Source organism: Tyto alba, unplaced genomic scaffold, assembly GCF_018691265.1.
Source record: "Tyto alba isolate M040663 unplaced genomic scaffold, T.alba_DEE_v4.0 Super-Scaffold_38, whole genome shotgun sequence".
In the NCBI taxonomy this organism is placed as follows: Eukaryota; Metazoa; Chordata; class Aves; order Strigiformes; family Tytonidae; genus Tyto; species Tyto alba.
In genome coordinates, this window is record NW_024881313.1 from 23,241,016 (window position 1) to 23,265,797 (window position 24,782).

The 24,782-nt window shown below is 37.2% G+C and overlaps 1 protein-coding gene across 11 annotated transcripts in view; it reads left to right on the forward strand.

Annotated features, from left to right (window-relative positions):
- Positions 1–24,782, forward strand: part of MYO3A (myosin IIIA) — a 121,130-nt gene that overhangs the window by 35,571 nt on the left and 60,777 nt on the right. For 9 of the 11 annotated variants that reach the window (XR_006166224.1, XR_006166223.1, XM_032990960.2 and 6 more), the window contains 5 exons: positions 644–743; positions 14,866–14,942; positions 15,693–15,838; positions 17,503–17,568; positions 17,980–18,135. Coding sequence is in view for 9 of the 11 variants with exons in the window: in XM_032990960.2 (XP_032846851.2) it covers positions 644–743; positions 14,866–14,942; positions 15,693–15,838; positions 17,503–17,568; positions 17,980–18,135 (545 nt within the window). In the remaining 2 variants the exon portion in view is untranslated. Of the gene's footprint in view, positions 1–643; positions 744–14,865; positions 14,943–15,692; positions 15,839–17,502; positions 17,569–17,979; positions 18,136–24,782 lie in introns of those variants that run through there. The other 2 variants (XM_042802080.1, XM_032990969.2) reach the window with 2 other exon arrangements.

A 24,782-nucleotide genomic window follows, 5' to 3' on the forward strand; every position in this document is an offset into this window, starting at 1 on the left:
TTTGAACAAGCAAGGTATAGAACAGTTAATCTGTTTGTTTCATTATTAAGAAAATGAAAACTGATTTCTGACCATTTATTAATTTCCTTAGTAAATACAGTTCTGCATCAAAATCACTTTTCTTTTAAGAAATAGCAGAAATATACACAAAATACTCTTCAACTTCTTATGTCTAGATCCAAAATATTTTTATAACAAAGTGATCCACAGGTCTACTGAATTCAAACACTATTACAGGAATTTTTTTTTTTTTTGGCTAATCAGGATCAAGTGTCTTTATTTTAAAATTTTCTTTTAACCAGAATTTGATTTTCTGCAGTGGAATTTAAGACTTAATAGTTTTCTTTGAGCTTATACTCTAAAGGCATAATTTATCATGTAGATTTATACTGCTTTTTTTCTACTTTTGTCTTAAAATTTCTTTTCAACATAAGTGAGGTAGTCAAAAAATGTCTATTCCTCATGGTGTGCCAAGTGTTTTTATAGAAAGAATGATATCTCTGTGAATGAAAAAAAAAAAAAAAACAAAACAAAACTGTTTTATGTTTTTTCATACTTTTCTTCTCCTTTTTTGGTTTCTACAAATGTAATACAGAGGGCAGAGCTGTTAGTAAAAAGTTTGTGTTTACATCTCACCTTTCAGGGACTTCAGCATTTGCATGAAAACAAAACTATCCACCGTGATATTAAGGGAAATAATATCCTTTTGACCACTGAAGGAGGAGTCAAGCTTGTGGATTTTGGTATGTTATGTTTACTTATATAATACAACCAATGTTGTACATCTGACGTATGAAAAATAAAATACAGTAAAAAAATCAGAAAATATTAATTCTATTAAATTTTTATTAAGCTTTTGAGTTCTTCATTAAAAATCAGTTGGATAACCAAAGTTACTTCTTAACTAGATGGAAATAAAGCAGTCACAGAATCAGTGGTTTTACAACTTTGGGTTTTCCAGCAATTTTGCTAATGCTGTTTTGATAGCATGGCTAACAAATAGAAGTTATAATATGGTGGTAATAAGTGCCAAATACTTTGGAGCAGACACAGTAAATGAAGTGGCCAAATGAGTTATTAGGGTTCAAAATAAGGTGGTTGTTTAGTTCTTCCAGGACTCTGTGCTGGTTCAGTGAAATTAGGAGCTGATAGGCAGAAGCTTCATGTTGTATATGAGAGGATTTAGAACTTAATAGATATTGTGAAGGATGGGAGAGCTCCACCTCAGTCACATATACTTCATTAGATTGATTTGAAAGAAAACAACAGATACTGTCTGAAGGCAGTATAGGGGGAGATAATATATAGGTAATCCCCACTGTCCAAATTCTGGGAAGACTAACAGATTACTTTTGGCAAGTCTAAACCTGAGAATTAACATTAAATGAAAAGAGTCTGTTTAAGTCTGTTAGGCCTAAACTGATTCTTGAATGCTGTCATCTGGTTTCACCACCAAAAGGGTAAAAGCAGAGACACAGGTAAGTGGATGCAACCTGTTATATATCAGCCACACCACAGTGATTTGCCTTAGAAGTGTATTGATAGGGTTTTTTATATAAGTGGGGTATAAAAATTTGCAATGCTTGTTATTATGAACTATTATCTTCTGGTAGCACGCTGGCTTCTAATGTTTAAATTCAATTTATTTGTCACTACTTTGCAGCATAGAAAACACTTATAAATACCATGATTCCATAAAGCAGATGAAAAATCTTTATTTTTCCTTTACCCTCCTATTTTGTTAATGAGATTTATTCAATTGATACATAATTATTTAAACTAATCATGGGATTTTAACTCCCATTAGTGTCATGTCTTCCTGCCAGTAGATTGTATTTATTCAACTCTCCTTACTTCACCCACAAAACCCCCACAACTATTAGGGTTACTAATTCTTCTGAAAAGTCATGTATTTATTATTTTATTCCTCAGATAAAATCTTCTGTAGAAAAGTCTTAGACTTCTTAAATTATCTGCCATACACTTACTAGTATTTTCTGATACTCTGGAAGTTTAATGTGAGACAAAATCAATATTTTTGCCCACAGGTTTTTAATGTGTTGTGGATGCTAATTTTTTGAAGGTGCTGAAGGCAATTAGAATCGTGGAGGATCGATGCTTCTGAGAATTAGTTCACTTATGCAGATGTCAGAACATACAAGCTGTAGGGATGAGGACCTGAATTCTTTGTTCCCCAGTTATTACAATCTACTGCTAAAGCTGTAATTGAAAAATAATCTTAAAATCTTGTGGGAAAAATTGTGATACCAAAGCACAGATGAGAATGTGCACAAGGAACAAACATACACACACATTTATGTGAGTTGAAGAGGTGCCTGTAATATCTGCAATTCCTTGTCTCAAAGGAGTATAGGAAGTGTACCTTAATTTAGGTATAGATAGAAATTTTCTCTGGCGCTTTTTTTTTTCTTCCCCCTAAAACCACTCTGAAGCCAATAACGAGTAGTTTCAAATGGAATCATCAAAATCATCATGGAAGACATTCAGCCTTCAGGCTGTTGTTTAAGGTATTCAGCTGGGGTTTGGGAGATTTGTGTCTTCTATTTAGGAGGATTTAAACTCACATTAATCAGATTCTAAGAGTAATTTTTAGCCAGGAATGTGAGTTGATCAAAATCCTTCGTGTTGGCACTGCTACAGAATGTTGTACATAAACATTTATTGGATCAGGGACTGAAACCCATAGTCATCTTTTATTATATAAGCCTATGAATCTGCAGGCTACAGAATGAGAGAGACATACAGGCACAATCACCTTTTCTCTCAGTAAATACTCAGTGGAAGCAAAATTTTTGTTTTATGTTGAACCAATTATTACAAACAAAAACAACCCAAATAATCACACAGCCCTTTCTAGCATGCACACAGTTTTTCTGTTGTGAAAAGGAGAGCAGAGACAGTGGATCAAGGACTCCTTCAGCCACCAAACACACTTAACAGAGCAAGTGAGCCCTTTCCAAGATAATTTTCTCTGCGCCATTCTCCTGCTTGCTGGTTGATGATGAGATGTTCCTAAAGAATCCTTCGCTCTCCTCCCCTGATACTTTTTACTGTGGTTTTCATGTCAACACATACATAAATCTGTATCTGAAAGATGGACCTGTGAAGTGCCTTATGGAGCACAATACTAGAAGAGGACCTATTCTCTACTTGTATGTATTGTGTGGTCATATAATTTGAACTTGTGTCTTCTTTTTTGTCTTTTTAAATTTTTTTTAATGTACAGTTAGGAACTGTTTAAGAGTCATAAGTGAAAAAACAGTTAAGTTTCAGTTAATTAAATCACCTTTGAGTGGCTTTTCTTTTCTTTGTTCTTTTTGTGCTCTTTGAACTTGGTGTATAGTGTGCCATCACTGTGAGTCCTTTCTTGCACAGCAGTACTGACTTTCCAGAAGCTTCATTTTGGCACAATTTATACACATTGCCTTATGGCTGTTGTGTCATACGTGTTTATGAATGCTGTGACCATAGTTTCTGAACACTGCACAGTCTGTAATGGATGACCTTCACAAGTCTGATTCCCATTAATAGCTGGGGATCTAAAACTTTGAGACACTGTGTTGCTTGAGGTGACACAGAAAGCATGTGGAAAAACTCTCCAAAAATCCAGGCTAAAAGTCTGAACTGTTTGCCTTTCATAGAGGTATTGATAGTGAAAGAGATGAGAAGGTCTTTGAAAGAACATCATGGCAGTGCTTCACCCAGATTGCTTTGAGGAGTGAAATTTTTGCTTTACCTTAAAATTCTGCTGTAATATTGTTTAATCACCTCAGTAATATTCTTGTATCTAAGAAACACCCAATCTCAGTTGATAGATTAATGATCAGATCAAGTAAATTAGTTTATAACATCTCCACACCAATGCTTCTGGAGCTAAATTGCTTATCAGGGTGCTGTCAGATAGAAGTTTTAGTTTAAACTGTCCAAGCCACAAGAAGTTTGAAATACTGTTACCTCTCTCCTCACTTCCATCCAGTAAGATAATTTACATCAGCTGAGATAAACCAAATCATTCCTTTTTACTGCAGATAACAAGTAGCAGCCAAGGTGATCTACTCTAAGCACATCTTGTGATCACAGATTCAGTCCCTGAATTCATTATACTTCTAGATACATTAAAAGTCCATATTTTGATTGTAAGAGAAGAAGGTTGACTGAAGGCAGTTTTGCTACCTGAACATTTGTGGGAATCAGCTGTTAAGCTGTTCTGGTAGAAAACTTTTGGGACAGGATGTTACACCTGAGAATTGCAGCAATGACGGTCCAAGCAAGGAGCATCCTGTTCTACGTCAATACAAATAATAAATAGCTGCACTATATTTAAGTATAGCTGCTGTGTTTTCAGTACAGGATAGAGGTCTAATAGAAAAATATACATTTACATTAGAGTAGATTTCCTGCAGCACTTTAAAGGGTGACAGCTATATAATTTATTGTATAAAAAGAGTTGGAGGCAAGCAAGGTGTGAACCGAACTCCCTTTTTATAAATAATTATATTCACGGTTGCTTATTAATGTTCTGGGAAGGAAATCTTTTATATCTGTTTCTCAGACTTCTGGTTGTATGCAATGGATTGATGTTAAAGAGACAGATCTTAAAAGAAATTTTAGCCACTAAAGATGCAGAAAAGCACCTAGGAAAATTTTCAAAAACTTCTAGCATGTAAATCTAAATTAATTTAATGCTAGATACCTTTTGAAAGTCTTACGACAAATGTATCTGGAGCCTTTACTGCCTAAACATCTTCCAGTGTTTGACCTTGTTTCATCAGTTAAAAAACTGGCTTGAAGTCACTTGCACATATAGCACACCTCATCTGTAATAAAAATTCATGTATTCATCTGCATCTTACAATGTATAACCAATTTCATAGGGAGCTGAGCATGTAACATCTGCTTATGCTGGCAAATACTTGCTTCTTTGAATAGTCACTCTGAATTCAGTTTCTTTTCTTGAAATCAGGATGCTGCACAGGGCCTTTCATGTATTAAATAATGTTAGTCTAAGACACAATTCCTGTTTTGAAATTCTGAGATATCAAATAATGTGCTCTTCCAAAATGGGAGAAAAGAAAATTAGCTGTATTATTATTGTTGTTATTTTAACTTTGGTCTGAAAACGTCCAAGTGACATTTCATTTTGCAAGATTTGACATGTTTCTGAAATCCCCTGCCATTGCAGTGAGCCTGGGAGCTTGAAAGCCAGAGCTTTTCATGCCTATATGTGATTGAAAGAAGAGGATCCTAGAGGACACAACTCCCTGTCAGCAAACTGGACAGGTTGCTGAAGTGTGGGGAGTCATAGAGGAAAGAACCATTTTTCCACTAAAAGTTTCGAAGCATCTACAGTCACATGGCAAGTGATTCTTCCAGCTAAAAAGAGGAGAGTGTAATGCTGATGGAAGATTCCTCTTCAGCTATGGTTTTGAGGGTTGACCTTGTAGGCTGGTATTCTTGAACAAGAGGCACAGGTAGCTCATACTTCTATGGGACTGCTGAAGCCTGCTGTCACAGACTAGAAATATCTCCGAATGAGCAGCTGTTGCCTTGGAAATGTCCAGGAAAAAAGCAAGTATAAATTGTACTCCACCACTTAAGCAAATGCATAGTTTTCCAGCAGCAGTGTTCTTTGCTGAAGGCCATGTCCTTCTGTGCATCAAATGAAAACATACTTTTATACCACATGTAATTACAGTGTTGACATTATTACCATGAAAGGTCATTGGAAAAAAAAAAAAAAAAAGTCAGACATTTAGATGGATATTAGAAATATTAAGGTTCCCATAATGAAAATAAAATGTTGGAGGACTCGGTAAATCCTTGGAATTCAAGCCTATTTCTAACTACAAAAGATCCCATGAGTCCCTTTCAGTTTACCTAATACTGTCACTGTCAGAAAGGGGGTATTGAAAAGGATTGGCACTGTTAATTTTGAATTTCTTCTTAAGCATTTAATTAATGGTATCTAAAATTCTCCATCATTAGAGTTTCTGCATAAGCAATACATAGGAAAGATCTCAGGGTTTTTTATAGGTAAAGAAGATTCCAGTGGAAGACATGGAAAGAAGGTAATGCAATCGCACTGCTGCTGGTAGATGGTGGAAAACTACAAGCTGTTCTGCATGCGGTTAATAGAATAATGCCTTCAAAGGTTCTTTTAGTACTGTGGATAAAGAGATTGCATAATTAAAACATGTAGCATTAAGGGATTATATAGTGAAGGTAAGGTGATTTTTGTACTTCAGACATGATTAGTTTGCATTTTTCTGCTTTTTTTTTTAAATGTTAGAAGTGTTAGATTTAGAAGTTGCCTGTGAATATTGTCTTGGCATTCCAAATGCAGTTTCAGATATTACACTTTGCGTGTAGTTAGCACAGTTTTATAGTGGATGTATAGTAGCCTGAGTCAACTGGAGATTTAACATGAGTATGACTCATTGGGAACAAAACATGGATTGGGGGAGGGAATGCTGTATTGCTTTATTTAGACATACTGAAAACTGACATTACTTTGTTTGATTCTTGAATTATTTCTTCCATTTAGCTTGGAAACTGCAGGTAGACAGAGGTCAGCTTTTGTGTTTGGAATGTAATAGGGTTATTTTGTTATAGAGAGAATTATCATTCTCCTTTTAAAGCTATTTGAAGTCATCCAAAATTAAGAGCCAAGGAAATCTTAATGCTGGCATTTCTGAATGGCCTTCTTATTATTCAGAATTGCAATTTGCTGAAGCCAGCCAATTGTAAGATACACTTTTTGGTAATGTATTTTTATATTAACTCTATTTTTACTTTAGGAAACTTACATAATTTCATTTAGGCAATATTAAATTAAAGTATTAATTTCATAATTCAGTTGAGTTCATAAAATACATTTCTTGTTTGTTTTTTTTTTTCCCTAGAAAAAGTGTGTAGTAATTCTGCCAACACTTTAATTGTGACTCAGTAGTGGTGTTTACTTCTTCCTTACAAATTATGGCATGTTAGTAATACTTTACTACTACTACTGATCAGTAACAATTGATCAATGTAAGTTAGAATGCATAGATGATTTTGTTATGTTTTACTGCATGATATTCATGCTTATTCCAATATAGAAATACAGGTCAAAATGTTTTAAATTTTATGACTATACTAAACAGGGTGAGTTTTTGAAGTATAGATGAGCCAGCAGCTGCTCTAATGACAAAGCAAGAGTAGTAAAATCAGTTACACTGTACAGCATGTCCAAAATAATAGAGGCAATCGCAAAGTAATTAATGAGTCCATGGTAAAACTCCATCTTAGGAGTTCCATCTGCTTAATTGCTCACCTCTCCTGGTTTTCTGGTGCATGAGGGAGCTTTCTGCTTGTCTTCTGGGGAAAGCATCTGAAATCTTGGGTCAGAGGTTGGGGAAGGAACCACGGCACTGAGCTTCATCCTTTCATCATGACATCTCACCAATGCTCGTGTTCCCTTGCTGTCACACAGTGCTGTGGCCTCTCCCCACCACAAACAGGCTTGATAGATGCAGCTTGTTGACTGATCACCGATCAGTCTAGCAAGCCTGGTGTGGCATGTGGCATTGCAGAGGGAGAGAAGGCTCAAACTGTGGCTGTGCTGCAAATGCATGCAGTACGTGGTCGGGCTGCAGTGGATGGCGAGTCTAGAGCCACCTTGTGCTCAGTGAATAGGTTGAGAAGTCAATTACAAGTGATCCAAGTTGCAGTTTTGGGGCGTTTTGGTGAAGAACATTTTAATCTCTGTCCCTTTTCAAATATATCATGGTTCCCAGCCTCGCATGTCCTGCTGACATTGAAGACAAGATCAGCATGACCTTGAGTATTTTTCCAAACTCTTGTAGATTACTTATTCTGGAATGGTCAGAATATCCTATTGCGTCTCTTTCTTCTTGCTCTCCATCAGCTATAAATGTTGTCTGAACCATTCTGCAAAAATTAAACAATTAAAATATTTTTGAATAGTTTCAATTTAAATTAAAATAAATTCCTTTCTGCCCTTAGCTTACTTTAGGCAATGAATCATAGGAAGACTTGTATTTGCCTTAGTCATTCTAGCATGCAACCATAATAAAGCTGTCTGCTTCACTGATTCAGATCAAAACCAGACTATTATTGTGTTGTCATTTCTGCATACCATATAGTATGACATTCACATGTTGCTTCTAAAAAGTATTTACTAGGGGACTCTGGCAGAAGCCAATAAAAGTAAAAGACTTTGAAGATAGTTTCTTAGTGAGCATCTTGTCAAACTGTTTTGAACCCAATCAAAGTAATATTTCCAAATTTTCCAAACCAGGGTTAACAGGAATAAGGTAGATTGCATTGACTTGAGCTGTGGAGCATTTTCATTGTTGAATGATTAATTCTTTGTACAGGCTTAGTCCTTAAAAACCTATTTTATGGGCCATGTGTGAATGAAAACCTTTGTGCTGTCCAGTAATAAAAAAAAAAAAAAGAAATCACATGGCCAAATGCTGTATCCAGGATAAGCTGTTCATTTGGTCTTTCAAATATTTTCTTCTACTAATTCAAATAAAGATGTCACTGATAGCTTGAACACTGAATAAGCTTGACACAGAAAGCTGGTGTCATAGGCCAGAGACATATGAAGCAAGAAAATAGCACTTTTTGGCCAGGAAAGACTTCCTCTTGGATTTTTCAAAGGTCACAGAAGTAATCTTTTGAGGTTACTTGAAACTCCCAGGTCTCTAAATACGAAAAATAAAACCCATTAATTTATACCTGAAAGTTGAACCCAGTGACTAATTTGTACTGAAATATTCCAGTCCTTAGGTATTTTAAATATTCTGTCCCATCAGCATAGATGTTGCCAGTAACCCATATAATCTTAACAGGAAAACCATGCCATGTAACAAGGAGGAAAATCACCAGCATTTTCCCAGTCATACAGGGGAAAAAATCCTTTTTGGGTCTCAAAAGCAGCAGTCAGTTTGACTAATATGTAAGTACATGACAGTCACTACATCTAATATGTAAGGAAGGCAGCATCTAAGAAGGATGACTTTACCTCACCAGCATACTGCACTAGATTGTGTGTAGCTGCACAAATTCCTGAGGCTCCAAAGAAGACTAATTCTCCTATCTAAATACATCTGGCCAATTGTGCATCAGGAAAACAAATGTTCTTGTGCACCCCTTTCAGTAAACCAGCTGAAGCCCCGAAGCATGAGATTTGATTAGAATCATTGGCCTCGTGCTGCACTGAACTGTCAGGAGCATGTGAAGGGCAGCCCGTGGTCACCTGCTCGTCTGGAGGCCATGGGGAAAGCGTGCAGTCAGAACTGTAGACTAAGAGAAGCTAGAATATGCTGCCACACCATCCTGCCCAATCTCCTGTAATACAAAAGTTTTCATATTTCTTAAAGAAAGAAGCTGTATTAAAACCTTTTGTTTAAGAAAGATTATATATCTCACAGATGAGAGAGATATATATCTTACAGAACATTCTGCTTTTTTTTTAGGTCACTATTTTATTAGCAATCTGTACCTTGTAATGATTCTCTTTCTGATTTAGGATTTTCATTTTGTTCTTTATATGCCTAAAAATACCTTTTCTTTGTCCTAAATCCTTGTGGTGAGTTTACTGCGAAAGCCACTGGACTTTGATTCCTTTAATTTTCATTTATATCACTCTATATTTTATAGTACAGATTAACTTTTTTTATCCTACTTTCACTCCATGCCTCTTGGTTTTGTAGTAAACACCATGGAATTTTCATTTTCCAGGCAGTTCATGTACGTGGTCATCTTGGATACTAAGCTTTTAGAGTCATATAATAGAACGGTTTGGGTTCAAAAAGACCTTAAAAATCATCTAGTTCCAACCAAGTTTTGATGTTTCTGGAGTTGTAAAGGGCCATTTGGTTGTCTTTTGGATATGCTCCATTTCCATTATAGATTTGCATCTGCAGTGTGTGTTTCCCTGAGTATTTGGGAAACTCTAATTTTCATCATTGAAACACTACGTGCATTAAAATAGTACATAAAGACAGGGGACTTGGTGAAAAAGGACATGGAAAAGGCTAAGGCACTCAGCATCATCTTTGCCATGGTCTTTACTTACAAGACTGGCCTTCAGGAATCCCCGATCCTTGAAACAAGTGGAAAGTCTGGAGCAAGGAAAATTTGCCCTCGGTAGAGGTGGATGAAGTTAGGGAACATTTAAATAAACTGGACATACACAAGTCCATGGGACCTGATGGGATGCATTCAGGAGTGCTGAGGGAGCTGGCTGATGTGATTGCAGGGCCACTGTTGATAATCTTTGAAAAGTCTTGGAAATTGGGGGAGGTTCCTGAGGACTGAAAGAAATCTATTGATACTCCTACCTTCAAGAAGGGCAAAAAGGAAGATTCAGAGAATCAGCCCTGCCTTGGGAATTCCATGGGAAGGTGGTGAAGTAAAAAATCCTGGAAATCATTTCTAAACATATGAAGGACAAGAAGGTGATTGGGAGTAGGCATCATGGATTTATGAAAAGGAAGTCATACTTCTTCATAACATAATACCTTTCAACATAAAATGCTGCTGAAAATTCCAATTTTTTGGCTCCTCGTTTCAACTTTGTTTGCTATTATTTTTCCTTATTATTGGTCAGAACCCAATTTTAGTTCTAGATTTAATTTGAGCACTTATCACTGAGCAGAAGTACTCAAGCAAGCTTTTCTGTCAACAGCTCACCCAAGGAAACAATATTGCCTCTGTGCTCTTTTCATTTTAAAGTTTGCTTTTGAGGTCAGTTGATAGACTATAAGGAATACTAAGTATTGACGTTGTTTCAAAAATGTTCTGAAACATCTCTTGTAAAGTCATCAGCCAACTACTTGTGTCCTTATGGCCTGTTAGTAACATTTTCTATTAAATATTTTTATGCTTTCTGTCCGTGCTAAGTAATTAAATGTAGGAGAAGCTCTCTGATCTGCCTTTACAGTCTTAGTGGGGATGCCACCATACCTGCAATACGGTTGTATGTGGTTATGCACCTGGTGTGTTGTGGCATTTGCCATTTTTTTTTGCTTTGTTTATTTCTTTGTTTTAATTTTGTTCTTTCCCTGTTGCCTTTTGTCATTATGGAGGAATTATGTGTATTATTTTTTGAGCATTTGGTATGGATTTCAGCTGACCTGTCTGAAATTACCCTGTCTGGATATGTACCGTTACACCAATACAACCTGAAAGAAGCAAACAAAGAAATGAGATAGTGTCAAAGATAACGGCAATTACAGAGGAGTGGATTTATGACCCCACCATTGTTGCATGGCAAGTAGCTACTTTGCTCTCTGCACCCTGACAAGAATGGGGCCTTCTCCTCAAAGTGAAGCTTAGGGTGCTAAAGAAAAACCTTAAACCATTAGGACCTGTTGCCTCCAGATGTAGTCAAAAAGGTGGAGTTGAGTGATTTATGAGGGACTGCCTTCACACCATTTGAAAGAGAGGCCACTTTTTGCAGCAAACAGCATGGAACAGGAATGCCAAAACATATCTGCCAGCAGGCTTAAGGGAAATGCAGTGTTAGATGCTGCTGCTGTTTTACATCTGTTTCTCTAGGAGATTAAAAAAAATGTTGGGAAATAATTCAAATCATTTCAGCCTGTTTAGATCTGCAAAGTTAACAATGTGAGCAGATTTTTGGTCCAGAGTCTAGCTTAAGTGATGATCAAGTTGCAGTTTCTGAATCCAAAGAAGGTCACAAAGAGGATGCTTTGGTAGGGAAGTGGACACAGAAGGCACATATGAAGAAGGGTTATGGAAGAGGTAGCCAGAGGCAAGGTGATAGCTAGAGTGTAAGCCCTTTGGGATAGGGTCTGTTTTTATGTATGAATACAGTGGCTATTGTACTGGGAAAGTAGTCTCCCTTCTGCGTGCCAAATGTGAATCTAGTCATTCCCCCATTAGCATCAACCAGTAAAATGTGCGTACTTCTGTCACAGGACATAATTCTGAAATGATGTCATACAGCCTCCCAATTTAGATCAGAACAGTGGCTGCTCAGATTGGGTGCTACTATGAGACAAATCTTTCCTAATAATAGGGAGCTCATTTCTGCACTATTTTTTTTTTTATTGAGTGCCAAGGTCATAAGTAGGTAGCTTTCCTTTCAATGTTATTCCAATATGCAAATTTTTGCAATGAAAAGCTTTAATAATATTCATGGTGTACGTCTGCTAATTTCCAGTTGTTATTAGTAAACTAGTGCCTGGGAAAAAAAATGCCTTTTTCCAACTATATGCACAATATTTTCTTTTGGGTATGGTGTGCATGTATATTATTAATGCACTTATTTATTAAGCTCTTCACTGTCATAAGATTTACGATTTGTGTGTAATAAAACACTGGCTTATGGCATATTTTAGATTTTCTTAGGAGAATATTTGACTCATTTTGCAACAAAACAGTAATAAAGGGGAAGGGGGAGGAGCCAAGATGGTTTTGTTAGAAAATATACAGGGTGTTAAAATCTGTCCAGCTATATGCTTGACTGGTTGCTGAAATGCTGGAAGAAATGTTACTAAGTGTGGAATTACATCATCTTTCCTCTATACACAGAAAAAGCCCAAGGAAATATCATTTGTCATAAGACCTACACTCCATAATCTGAAATGCCACTTTACTGCTAAGAGCAAAAAGATAAAAAAAAACCCAAACAAACAAAAAAACCCAAGAGCCTAAAGAAAGTAGTCATGAACAATTCAAATTAAATCAGCTTTTTACTGAAATAAAAAAAGGGGGAGGAGGAAAAAATCCTTCAGTTTACTTAATAATTACAGTTCAAAGAGCAAAAAAACCCAAGAGTGCATAGGCAGAGAAGATGTTGCACATTAACATTCCTTTTATGTCTTGTTCCTTATCTCTACAGAAAGCTATGATTATTTATAAAAGCTGACAATGGAATGATAAAAATTTAGTTAGTGCCTTTCTTTGCTTGCAGATCTGAATCCCCTTTCCTCGTCCCCGACTGCAAAAAAAGAGTTTAGCACAGGGGATGCCCACAACACGTAGAAAGGGAGAGGAGAGAGTAGCCTCCCCTCCTCCAAAACCGAGGATCACGTAATGATGTCTGTTGGCATCACTGCAACAATGACAGCCCTGTGGTGATGTGTGCTTACGCCTTGCTTTCTGAATGACGTGTTTTGCTGAGGGCTCAGAACAGCCACAGACTCCGTGAGCCGGAAGCTGGACCTCAGACAGCGCCTTGAGGTAGCAAAAACAAAGCCCCTGCTTAGCTGCGTTGAAGCAGGATTGATGGACTTTGTGCTAAAGCTCACATTGTCCTGCTTTCCATGCTGCAAACACTGTGTATTGGACTTTCTGCAGGCACAGAGAAAGATTCGACTTTTTCAAACCTGGGGTAGACCAGAGGGAGGCAGCCAGAAAAGCAGTGGTTGTGTTTGTCTCAAAGGAGCAGGTGGGATCTTTCTTTCTGCCTTATTTTCAGCAGTTATATACATTTCTGTGGTGGACAAATGCAGCTATTTTGTGAATCAGAGATGGACGCATAGGTTTTGAGTGAAAAAAACAGATCAAATTCTTTATGGTTTCTTGACCACCACTGAAAAGAAAACAAAACAAATTCTATTTAGACAGAGGTTTAGTTGGTATTTCCACTGGGTGATTAATGTGAATTGTTCCTGTTCTGAAACATCTGCAGGATTTTCAGGAAGATAAGGTCAAGCGTGTTCAAACCAGACAATAGAGTTTAAACTGGCCAGTGGTGCTCACTGGAGCTTCATGTATTTCAGAATAATGAAATGGCACTCACAGGGTGAAACTGAGTCTTTTTTTTTACTTTTTTTAAAGAGAAGGCGGATGTATGTGTGAAGGCAGAATAGCTGAGCTTCAGTGTCAGTCAAACTGAGGTTGGAACAAGAGTAGAACATAGCACTGTTCTTGCCATCCATGATATTGGCACTTCAGAATATGCCTCTGGTGGACCTCAGCGTTGGCTGTGACTCAAATCCATAATAGTTGCTTGCAAAGGGACTGCTTTTCTCCATGTGTTGTACTCTCCTCTTTGTATACACTGGCGAAACTTCCAACTGATAAACCTTTGTTTTGTAAGGCGGGAAATTGGTGGCAGGCTGGTCAGAAGTGTGCTGCAGCACCCTTGAATTCCTAATATTGCAATGTCTTTTAATTTAAAACCATAAGGAACCTTTAGACTTCAGAGTTCACTTTCCAGCTCTTGGCCTGAAGTAGTTAATTCCTTAAACTACAGCTCATGTTACAAAGCTGATTTGCAGGCATTTGATGTTGCTTTGTGAATGTGCTTTGACCATTAAGAGACTTCTGTTTTTGTAAGAATTTTTGAGATTTCACTGTTTTGTTATTTCTTTTTTATGGCACAGCAGCTAAGAGATGAGGATAAATATCTTTTATAGTGTTCAACCTGAAGTATATAAATAATGAAATAGGGGTCTAGTGTCAGTACTGAGCATTAAAAGGAAAAAAGAATCTGTGGAAGCTATAGTACTTTCCCCACCCCGCTCCCCTAAAGTGCTTTACTGCTCTCCTGAAGCAAGATACAGAAAAACTGTAATTAGCCGGTCAAAATATATGGAGTTGGATTACTAATGAAATGTTCATTAGAGACTAAATCCCAGTCCTGTTGAAGTCACTAGGAACAAAGGATGTGGAGAACCTCAGCTGAAGTGCTTTCCTTTGAGGACTTGGCCTCTCTTTCCAGAGAACTGGAAAGATGAATTTGAGAATTGCCTGCAGAGGAAGTTGTATCATGACAAGACGAGGATGACACCATGCAGAAAGGCTATCTTGGAGGGAAATAACAGTTGCTCTGATTATAGGTTCCCTTTATTCTTCCAGGTGTGTCTGCTCAGCTGACCAGCACACGTCTCCGTCGGAACACCTCCGTGGGCACCCCATTCTGGATGGCTCCTGAGGTTAGATTCATGTTTCAAAACATTTTGTCACTGGGATTCGAGCTGCAGCATTCTTTATTTCTGCCCTTTCTTTGTCTTTCTTCCTGACCACTAGTGCTTTTACCAAATGAAGTAGCGATGTCCTTTAAAAAGAAGTGTTTCAAACATTTATTTTTGGTTTAGATCTGTAGCTAATGGGATGAAAAATTTTAGATTCATCTGGCATTGTGGATGAGCTGAAATGTATATGAAATTAAATAAATTTTCTGTAATACAGTGGCAAACACATTGTTGAGAAATTAGCTTGATCTTGAAACTGGCTGATTTGTCTAAATAAGGACTCAGTAGGAGATAGTGAATTCAACTTCTGCTTTCCTGTTTGTTTCACTTCATAGAGAAAGCAGGATAGCTCCACCAGTTATTTTGCAGGAATAATCCACAGAAAAGAGATTTAAGGTTGCAGTTTCATTCTACTTTCCTCAGACACGGGATGCTGTTGACCACCTTCAGCTGAAAAAGCCAAGGATTTACACCCTTTGGTCAGGTTGGGGAACATCCGCTCAGAGAACCTGGTGTTCATGAACACCTTCTTTCTCTAATTTAAGCATTGTTCTTTTTCAGCAACAGGTTGCTTTAGCTTGCTAAATGTGTGCAGGTCTGTTTATTTCACCAAGTATCTCCATCCTGTAAGAGATTCCCCCAACTGTGGGTATACCCTTAAATTTGGACATTTGACCATCCAGTGACCATCCCAGTCTTTTACTCCAACAGGTGATTGCCTGTGAGCAGCAGCTAGATAGTTCCTATGATGCCAGATGTGATGCATGGTCACTGGGTATTACTGCAATAGAGTTGGGAGATGGAGATCCACCCCTTGCTGATTTGCACCCTATGAGGGCACTCTTCAAAATACCAAGGTAATATCTTGATGTGTTTATTTCTTGCCAGGTTAGACTGAACTTTTTCCTTAACTGTTACTCTCTTCAAACGTAGACGGTATACGTTCTTTGTAGTTTCTTCATATTATTTATACTAGGAGGAGGTTAGAAATACTTTGTCCAGCTGTATTTTCTGCAGGCTGTGCTTTAACCATATGTGCACACTGAGAAGTTCAGAAGTGACTGTGGACTGCTGAGTGGACTGCTGCCCAGTATACATGAGTGCAGGATTTAGCCACGTACCGTATACTCTGTTACAAAGAATGATTTATGATAGAAATACAGAGTTTGAGTATGCCACTGTGATGAACAGGCCCCATACCTGTCCTCAAGAGTTATCTCATGTCCTTTGAAGCAAGTATTGTTCCACCACTCACATACATTTAGGCTGCCACTTTTCATTAGCTTGTGCTGCTCCTGGCAGCTCCAGTGTTTCTGTCCTTGGGCAGTGCAAATAGCAACTTCTTTCGTGTTTTCCTTGAAGCTGGAGATAAAAGTACCCAAAGTGCCACTTGCAGCATTTTAAAGAACAACAATCTCAAAGTCTGTAGGGGATGATCATACAGCAGTTTGTGGATTTCATTCTAACAGTTGGAGCAGTACCACAACAGTTGAGACCACATAGTATACATAAGTGCTTCAAGTCTTTTTCAGCCAACTCATCCAAATTAGTTTAAATTACCTTCAGGTTTAAGAAATTTTGGCTGATTTGGAACTGAAGCAGAGCATGAATGCTCTTCTTACCTTTACTTGCTATGGGAAAAGCAGTTACAAACTGCTGTGGTCAGTCATTTCAGCTAGGACTTCAAAAAAAGTCTGGCTTATACCCTTACAAATATTGGGCACCTTTCTGCCCTGGAGCAAATATAAGATCAATACCCTTTCATTCCATTAAGTAAAACCTGAAAGTGATAGAGTAAACATTAAGCAGCATTAAGCAAGCTTAAAGAAAAGCAGTTCTGACTATTGATTGAAAATACACGAGTCACCTCATCTATAGGTCATTCCTTTTGTCTTCATGTCTATACATGGTGAAAATAGCACCTCTGCTTGAATGGAAGAAGACTGTTAAAACAATTTGAGCCAAATTAACACCTAGAATAAACAGCTCTAAGAACAGAAAAGAAAGTAGTAGTATTCATTTACAATAAATCTGTATTTATCCCTTCACTTCTGATTGTACTCTGATGAATGAGAAATACTTAATAAAGAGCTGGTTCCTTCTGACATTTTCTTCAGCAAGTTGATTAATTCAGTCCTCCTGGGAAAACTGTAATAGATTTTCTTTTAAAAAATTAACTTATGAAAGTATATTGTTTCACACTTGAAAATAGAAACTTGCCATTACAAGTGAATAGTGATTAATGGGTTGTTAGTTTAATTTCTGTTTGTTGATTTGATTGAAAAAAATGTAGTGATTCTTAGCTACACTTTGTAGATCATCTCCATGCTAGTTCTCCTTGTTAGTTATGTAAAGTAGGAGAACCGGTGAGGCATTGTATCATCTACCCACAGTCCTTTTACCAGCGGAAATCAATATCTTTTTTCAGTCGCCTTCTAAAACTCATTACTCAGCCTGCCTTCATGCACTGTTTTTGTCCAGCGAGTAGCTTATTAACTTACCATCACATTGACCTTTGCAGGAATCCTCCTCCAACGCTACAGCAGCCTGAACTGTGGTCACCTGAATTCAATGACTTCATTAACAAGTGAGTAACAACTGAGACCACCGCAGCTGAATATGGAACATGTGTAAATGTCATGTGTAAAATATCTTTGTATTCTCTCTGGGAATCTGTTACTACTAATACTTCTCGTTAAAAAGCTAGTTTGTAAATCCAGTTTGACTTCCAAGTGAGGTTCCAGATTTAAAACATGAAATAACATTTTAACACACTTGACGTTTCTATTTTTCATAATTTAAAGAATATTTAGGTTTTAAATGCAGTAATTTAACTTCTTGGACTCATCGATTCTGTGAAATCTTAACAATTTTCAGTACAGAGCTGTTGTGATTAAGATGGATATATTTATTATGGAGGCATGAATAAACTACAGACAAGCATTTCAAAACTGAGTAGTGATCCCTCAATGATCATATGCTTTTTCTGCCAGCACAGGTGTTTGACTAAAGATTATGAGAAGCGTCCGACAGTATCTCGTCTTTTGCAGCATGATTTTATTAAGCAAATCGAAGGAAAAGAAAACGTGCTACAAAGGCAACTCATGGAATTTATTGATGTTCATCAACAAATGGGAATCACTGAAAAGGCAAGGTAAAAGTAGCTAAAAAGTAGACCAGTTAGGACAATTTTGATACTTTCACTGTTTCAGAATGGCTAGTGCTCAGAGAAAGTTTCACCTTTTTTCATGTTTGGCATTTTCTTACATTTGCATGTTCAGCTAATGTTTAGTTTAAGCAAGTATGCTAAAAATAACTAGTCAGGTTCCTTCAAGAATTGGATGCTACTGACTGAAAGAAGTGATAGTGGTACCATACCTTGTTTCACAAACTTCAGTTCTTATGTATTATTGAACAGATACTTTCTTTCTTCCACTAGTGTTTAGTAATATCAGTTCTGAATAAATCACTTAGCACCTGATGGCTTTTATTTAAAACAACTGAAAATAAAAAACCCAGAAAATATACTGAACTAATGTATCAGATGTGAAATGTAGTAGATTGGTATTGATACACTACTGGTGTGACTGCTCCTGTGTTTCGAGGTAAAGGATGACAATTTTTCTTTTTTTTTTTTTTAATGGAACATAATATTTAAAAGACATTTTGGCATTACTGTCTATATGGAAAAAGCTTACTAAAATCTGACATATTTCCTTTCACACATATTTATAGCAATAATATGTACAGCAGTCTTCAGTTCTAATTTTTGAGAATTTTCTATTTACTCTATCATTCGCAGATAATAATAAAAAACATATTTCTAAATAATTTATGATTTTCAACTTTTCTTGGACTTCAATGTGGGATGAGTATAGTTTCTCTTTTCTGGCATTTCAGTAAAAAACTATGCAGTTGGTTTAAATTTAATCCTCAGACTGGATTTGTATGTTCTGTATGGTGCAACTTGACAATTGCTTAATCCAGAAAGATTCTGGAATTGAAATAAGCTTACTGGATGTCAGTGCTGAGCACTAAAACAACAACATACTCCCAGACTTTAAAAAGTATTTTAAGTATAATAATAATATAATAGTATATTTATTTATAAAGCACAAAGAAATTACATGTGGTAAAGTAAGTCCAGAACACTAAATTATATGAATTGAAATCCTGATAACACTTGTGACACTGGTCCTTTCAAAGCCTAAATAATTTTTGAAAATCAAGCTGCTAAGTCAATTAAGTATCATGAGCTTTTTAACCCATTTTATAAAACTCATATGTTTGTCTTCTATCAAGTCCTATTCTTTTTTCAAAGTTCTTTCATTTTTTTTCATGTAAATGCTGCATAAAGCAAATTACATGAACTTTATTTTCCTATACAATACAAACATAAAGAAAGTGGACCAATTTGTGTGTGCATAGAGCAGTCAAATGGCACAGGAACAGAATGATCTATTGGTACTTTCTCCATCCTGTTTAGACTATTTTATTAACTGATCACTTTTCACATGAACCAGTTTAAGGGAATGTATTACTATGTGATGAAGTTACTTATGCTTTTACAGTTAATCAAGTATAGTTTCTATATACATTTTCCTAAATGAAGACAGAATTTTTTCTCTGAAAATAATAATAATTTATTATCTGAAACTGTGGAAAAAAATGTACATATTTAACTAAGGGTGTCATTTAAGTGGCATGGTTAAACTAATAGCTTGATCCATACTTCAGTTTAGCAGTTTAAAATGCTAACAAGTAGGCTGATACTAGTTTAAATCTCATTTGCATTGATTTAACCAAATCTTTTCATACCTGCGATCAGTAAAGGTGGTATGCAAGACTACAAGTAAAAAACACGTTTTACAGTCACTGTACCTATAATCACTTCAGCATCAACATGTTTATTAACTACCTTTGCTGGAAGACTGTCTTTCATAGCATTGCATACATAAAAAGATTAACCTTCTCCTACAAACAATAAGAATACCCATCTTAATATCTATTGCTATCTCTACTAGCAAGAAAAGCAGACATTATTTTCCAGTAGCTGAAACTTTAGTAAAGTAGGTACCTTGTTTCACTTTGGGAGAAATTAGAATCCCAGGCCTGTAAAAGATGTTACTGCAGAATAGCATTTGCTTTTTCTGCTGTTGAATAATAAAAAGATTATACAAAGATCTTTGAATTCAATAGTCATATTTTTTTTAACGTCTTTAAATACTAATCATATGTGTCTTCAATCTGCACAGAGCAAATGGTGTCAAAAGCAGTGTCTTTACAGAAATACCATGTAAATCTGATTCAAAGTCAAGACATAGGCTGCGTAGTGACAATTTACCTGGAAGAGTCTCATCTTAAAATCTCCTGGCTTGCTTTTCTTGATTATCCTGTTCTGGGACTGGTTTTACACTGGTGTGTTAGGGCCCTACTGTGGAATTCCTGAACTTTCACCAGTTGCTGGCAACTTTCCTTGTAAAGCTCCCTCCTGATCTCCAGCTCATGCTCTCTTGGTCCATACTTTTAAGGCATAGATCTCCTGCTTCTTGGCACTGGAAGACAGGTGGTTTAAGGGATTAAAGAGCTCTTCCTTCCACCAAGGGAAGAAATCCTCCTACCTGTGTCGTGTTTATATAAATGAGGGTGGCACATAAGCTCAAGAAATTTGGTAATGTTGGCTTAAAGCTGAAAGTAAGGAATCCAGTTATTTTCTCAATATGTGTTCCCTCTCATCTTCAAATTCAACTTTATTAATAAAAGTTTTGTATTTCAAAAGAAAAAAGAAAAATGCCTGGAAGTTAGTATCTGAGGTCCAGTCACTGGGTCTTCCAGTGTGCATTATTCCTGTCTTCACGCAAAATCAAATCACCCTCTTTGTCCAACATGCTGAGGTGCAATTTGATTCTGACTGCCTTCTTCAGTGGTAGTCTGTTGACGTGCTTGTGTTCTTATCTTGTTGTTTGCTGAATGTGCAGTTGATATAGTTCGAAAAAAGATGTTGTCTTAGGTTATGTCACATTCTCAGAGGTTTTTGCAGGAAACCAGATCCTCAGATCCAGTCTTTGTGTACTGTGTCTGCTCAGGAAGGGTGTGTGATCTCCAGGTACAGAGTGGATCCACCCTACAGTCACTCTCATTAGCACCATCGTTCCTGAGGTTTTTTCTAACATTGACAAGTCACTGAGTCATTAGGGCATTGCAGTGGACCCTCTGAACCTTCCCATTATTGTTATTCTAGTGAAGAGGAACACCGTTTTAGGTTCTGCATTGTACTGCATGCTTTCTAAACACCTAGCAAGAGGAACAGAGCCCACCAACCTCCTGAATAACCAGAGAAATCTCAATTTACGCTGATAAAACTTTAAATGGCAATATGCCATTCATCTGCTCCAGGCTTAATGAAGGTGATGGAAGATTGTACTGTTTTTTCAGTAGCCTCTGAACAGTCTTACAGCACTGGCATATCTTGTGCTACTCGAGGCTCAGGAAAGCATGCATACTAACAGTGAGCTTCATTACAAATTCCACTTTTTTACTTTGACAAATGCAACACATTTTTCTCTGAAGTCATCACTTCTTTATGCTAAAAATATGTATTTGCAACTTAACTTTTCCTAGCTCAGATCTCAAGCTGAAATTACAATTGGAAGAGCATGAAAAAATATCCCTTGATATACTAACATTTTCCCATAGCATCTTGACTGAAACATCTCTAAAATCTGCTGTTCGGAATGATGAAGTAAGATGAATTCATGTTAGGCAGGAGTTGAAGCAGGCAAAGTGGCATACTAAGTGCAATTAATTTGGGGGGTTTTGTTTAGCATTTGGGTTATCACTGAACTGTGAATTTCTGGTGAGGAGAGTCACCTTCAGGACAAGAGCCTTGGGCTTCTGCAAGAGTTGCCTTTGTCACGGCTATGGCAAGAAAAGCTTGTTTCATTGTGGAACTTCACAAGGTGGTATTTACCTCTTTTCAGAGGGGTTCATGACTCATAATCATCTTGATACTTCTTTTCCCTGAGTCTTTTCAAATTGATGAACTTTCAACTAATAGAAAAAAATGCTGTTACATCCTAGTAGTATGTAACAGCAGGTTTTATACAAATAAACTTCATCCTGTATCTGTTACTCCAGTCCTCAGGACCACCTAGCTCTTTAAATACTAAATAAATATATTCCAATTCTCTTCTGTGTTGATAGTGACACAAAAAGCATAATAATGGAATTTATTATTTAGTCTTTAATGAAAATAAGACCAATCCTCTAATGAAGAAACAATAACCTTATTTGAGCCTGATCATTCACCTTTGGACATGGCTTAAGTTTCCCCTCATTTTTAGTGAATCCTTCAATCACATCCTTACATTCTTGTAAGTTACATTATAGTTGTCAAAATTTACAATTAGTGAGGAAAATAATTATTATAAATGAGTACTGCAGCATATATCCCAAAACTGTTCTAAAAATACACTTCTTGCTAGGCCAAATGAGGGGAAAAAAATGCATTGTAAAGAGTTTTACTTTGCAACAGAAATAGCTGTCTTTGAAACGGCCTTCAGAACTGTCACATCTACACCTGACAGTCAGGCTTGTAAGTCTTTTATCTTGAGTTGTTTGGCTGTCTTAATCTTGACTGCTTTTACAATATTCTCTGAAGAAATAGGCAATGATTAGTACAATGTGTATTTCCTGGGAATTATGACTCATACCAGAATGAGCTGCATATGCAAGGGATATTCACTGCACCTAGATTTCAGCAACTGACTCTGGTCCCCAAGTTAAGAGCCTCATCTTTATATGCCATCTTAATAAATATGAAAAAGAGACTTATTCTACTGTAATGTGATTCAGAGAAAGGGCTTTTGGGTGAACTGAATTACTCTCCTAAGATTTTGTCCTTCTGTAGGGTTAGCACTGAAATCCAGTGACAGGGTGCTAAACAGTTACTCCATTTAGCTATTTTGAAAGTTCGGGGAAGTAAGTTCATAGAAGTTCAAGTACAACCTGCACAAAGGTGGTTGTCAATTTTTACACCCCTATTAAAAGTGCGGAGTACCATATAGTTTCCTTACATGACTTTCCCTGATTGTGCAGACTTGTGTCACTTATTTTCTGGGCGTTCTTTCTGTCTCTGTCTCTCTGAGTTATCCTGACAGCGGAAAGCAGCTGGTAACAATCCTTCAAGCTCAGCTTTGCAGGACAGCCTGTAGTGAAAGGTAGGAAATCACCACAGTAGCTTGACAAAGGCAGTATGAGGACCAGAGTAAGATAGCTCACACAGAGTCCAGGACTGACTTGGTCATGGTCTCCAAATAAAACCTGTATCGGAGCAGGGGCTTAAACCTGAGGCTTTGGAGTTCCAGACTAATCTTTGAGCACTTCGAGCCACTTCTTCCTCTCCTGTAACTCAATGTGGGCTTTGTTGTACCAACAAGGAGTGTATATTCCTGCACTGAGAACATTCCTATGTAGGATGGCTGTGCTGCAAACTGCTCTCAGGCTGTAGAAGCAATAGTTTTGGGCAGCACAGGCCTTAGAATAAGCAGATCTCCAATCCCATATGCTTCTAGCTACTACACATCTCTACAGCAGAATAAAAATGTACTTCCATGGACAGCAGCAATGCCTGAATGAAGAATAGTTTGCCTCCTGAAACAAAACAGGAGAAGGAAGTTCCTCCTGCATTCAGGACTCCCTGGGAATAATGCTCTGCAACTGCCACTTTGCTATTGTGTGAGTCCACTTGCTCAGCAACTCATTTCTCCTGAAGGTGGGATACCTCACCCCAGGCATCACTTACTTTTGGAGCTTCTCCTTCATCTTATCGGTATGGTTCAGACCATAGAGCATGGGCCTGACTCATGAGGGCAATAAAGAACTAATCCCAGAGTCCTTTTAGAGATCTTTTATTTGTTCAGTTAAGAACGCATATTTTTCCCTGAAATTTGTCAGGGATACAGCCATTTCTTGAGGCTATTATGAAGGATGAATAATCTGCTTTTTTGCAGAGGATGGTAAACCAGCACAGACTTTGGCAAATAGATTGTGAAAGGGCAGGACATGACTGAACTGGCTGGACATGAACCCCCTCTGAATCAAAAGCCCCGTAGCTCTGCTGGGCAGCACTGTGCTCTTACAGCACTGCATAAGCTTGAGCACAGCTCCCTGAGGCTGCAGCTGGTGCTGTGCAATCATTTCAACATGAAGGGAGCACAGGTTTGTCTGCAAAGCATTGTACAGATGCAGCTTGAGTCTTATCGATACGCTTTTCTAAATTCAGGTACAGATTTTGCATAGATATAAGACTATAGTTTTATTTAAGTGTATTTCATCAGATACATCTGTTGAAGACAGAATTTTGATTTTGTGTAAATTAATATTGCTCTGTGCAGCCTCCAGAGAAATAGAATCACCAGCAATGATGGATCCTGTTCAGGTTTCTCTGTGTTGCTTCTTTTCCGTTTGTCACTTTTAATGCTCTTTGTAACTTCTGGGAGGTGTACAGCTGTTCCCACCTTCACCTTACAGAAAACTTGATTATTTTTAGTTTCTTCTCTGCACCCAGACTAAGGCCAGTCCTTTTCCTGCCAGTTTTTAGTCTGTAGATATTCTCCAACCAGTTTAGGCAGAGAGTTCAACAGGGCATCATGAGTCACACTTCCCTTTTCGTGGTATTTTTGGAACTATCAGAAACCTTTTAAATGCATTCTGACAATTTGAAGAAGAAAAAGCTGCAGTTGCCTCATTTTGATTTAACAGAATCTTGAAAGATAAGCGGGGTGTGGGGGGGTGGGTGTG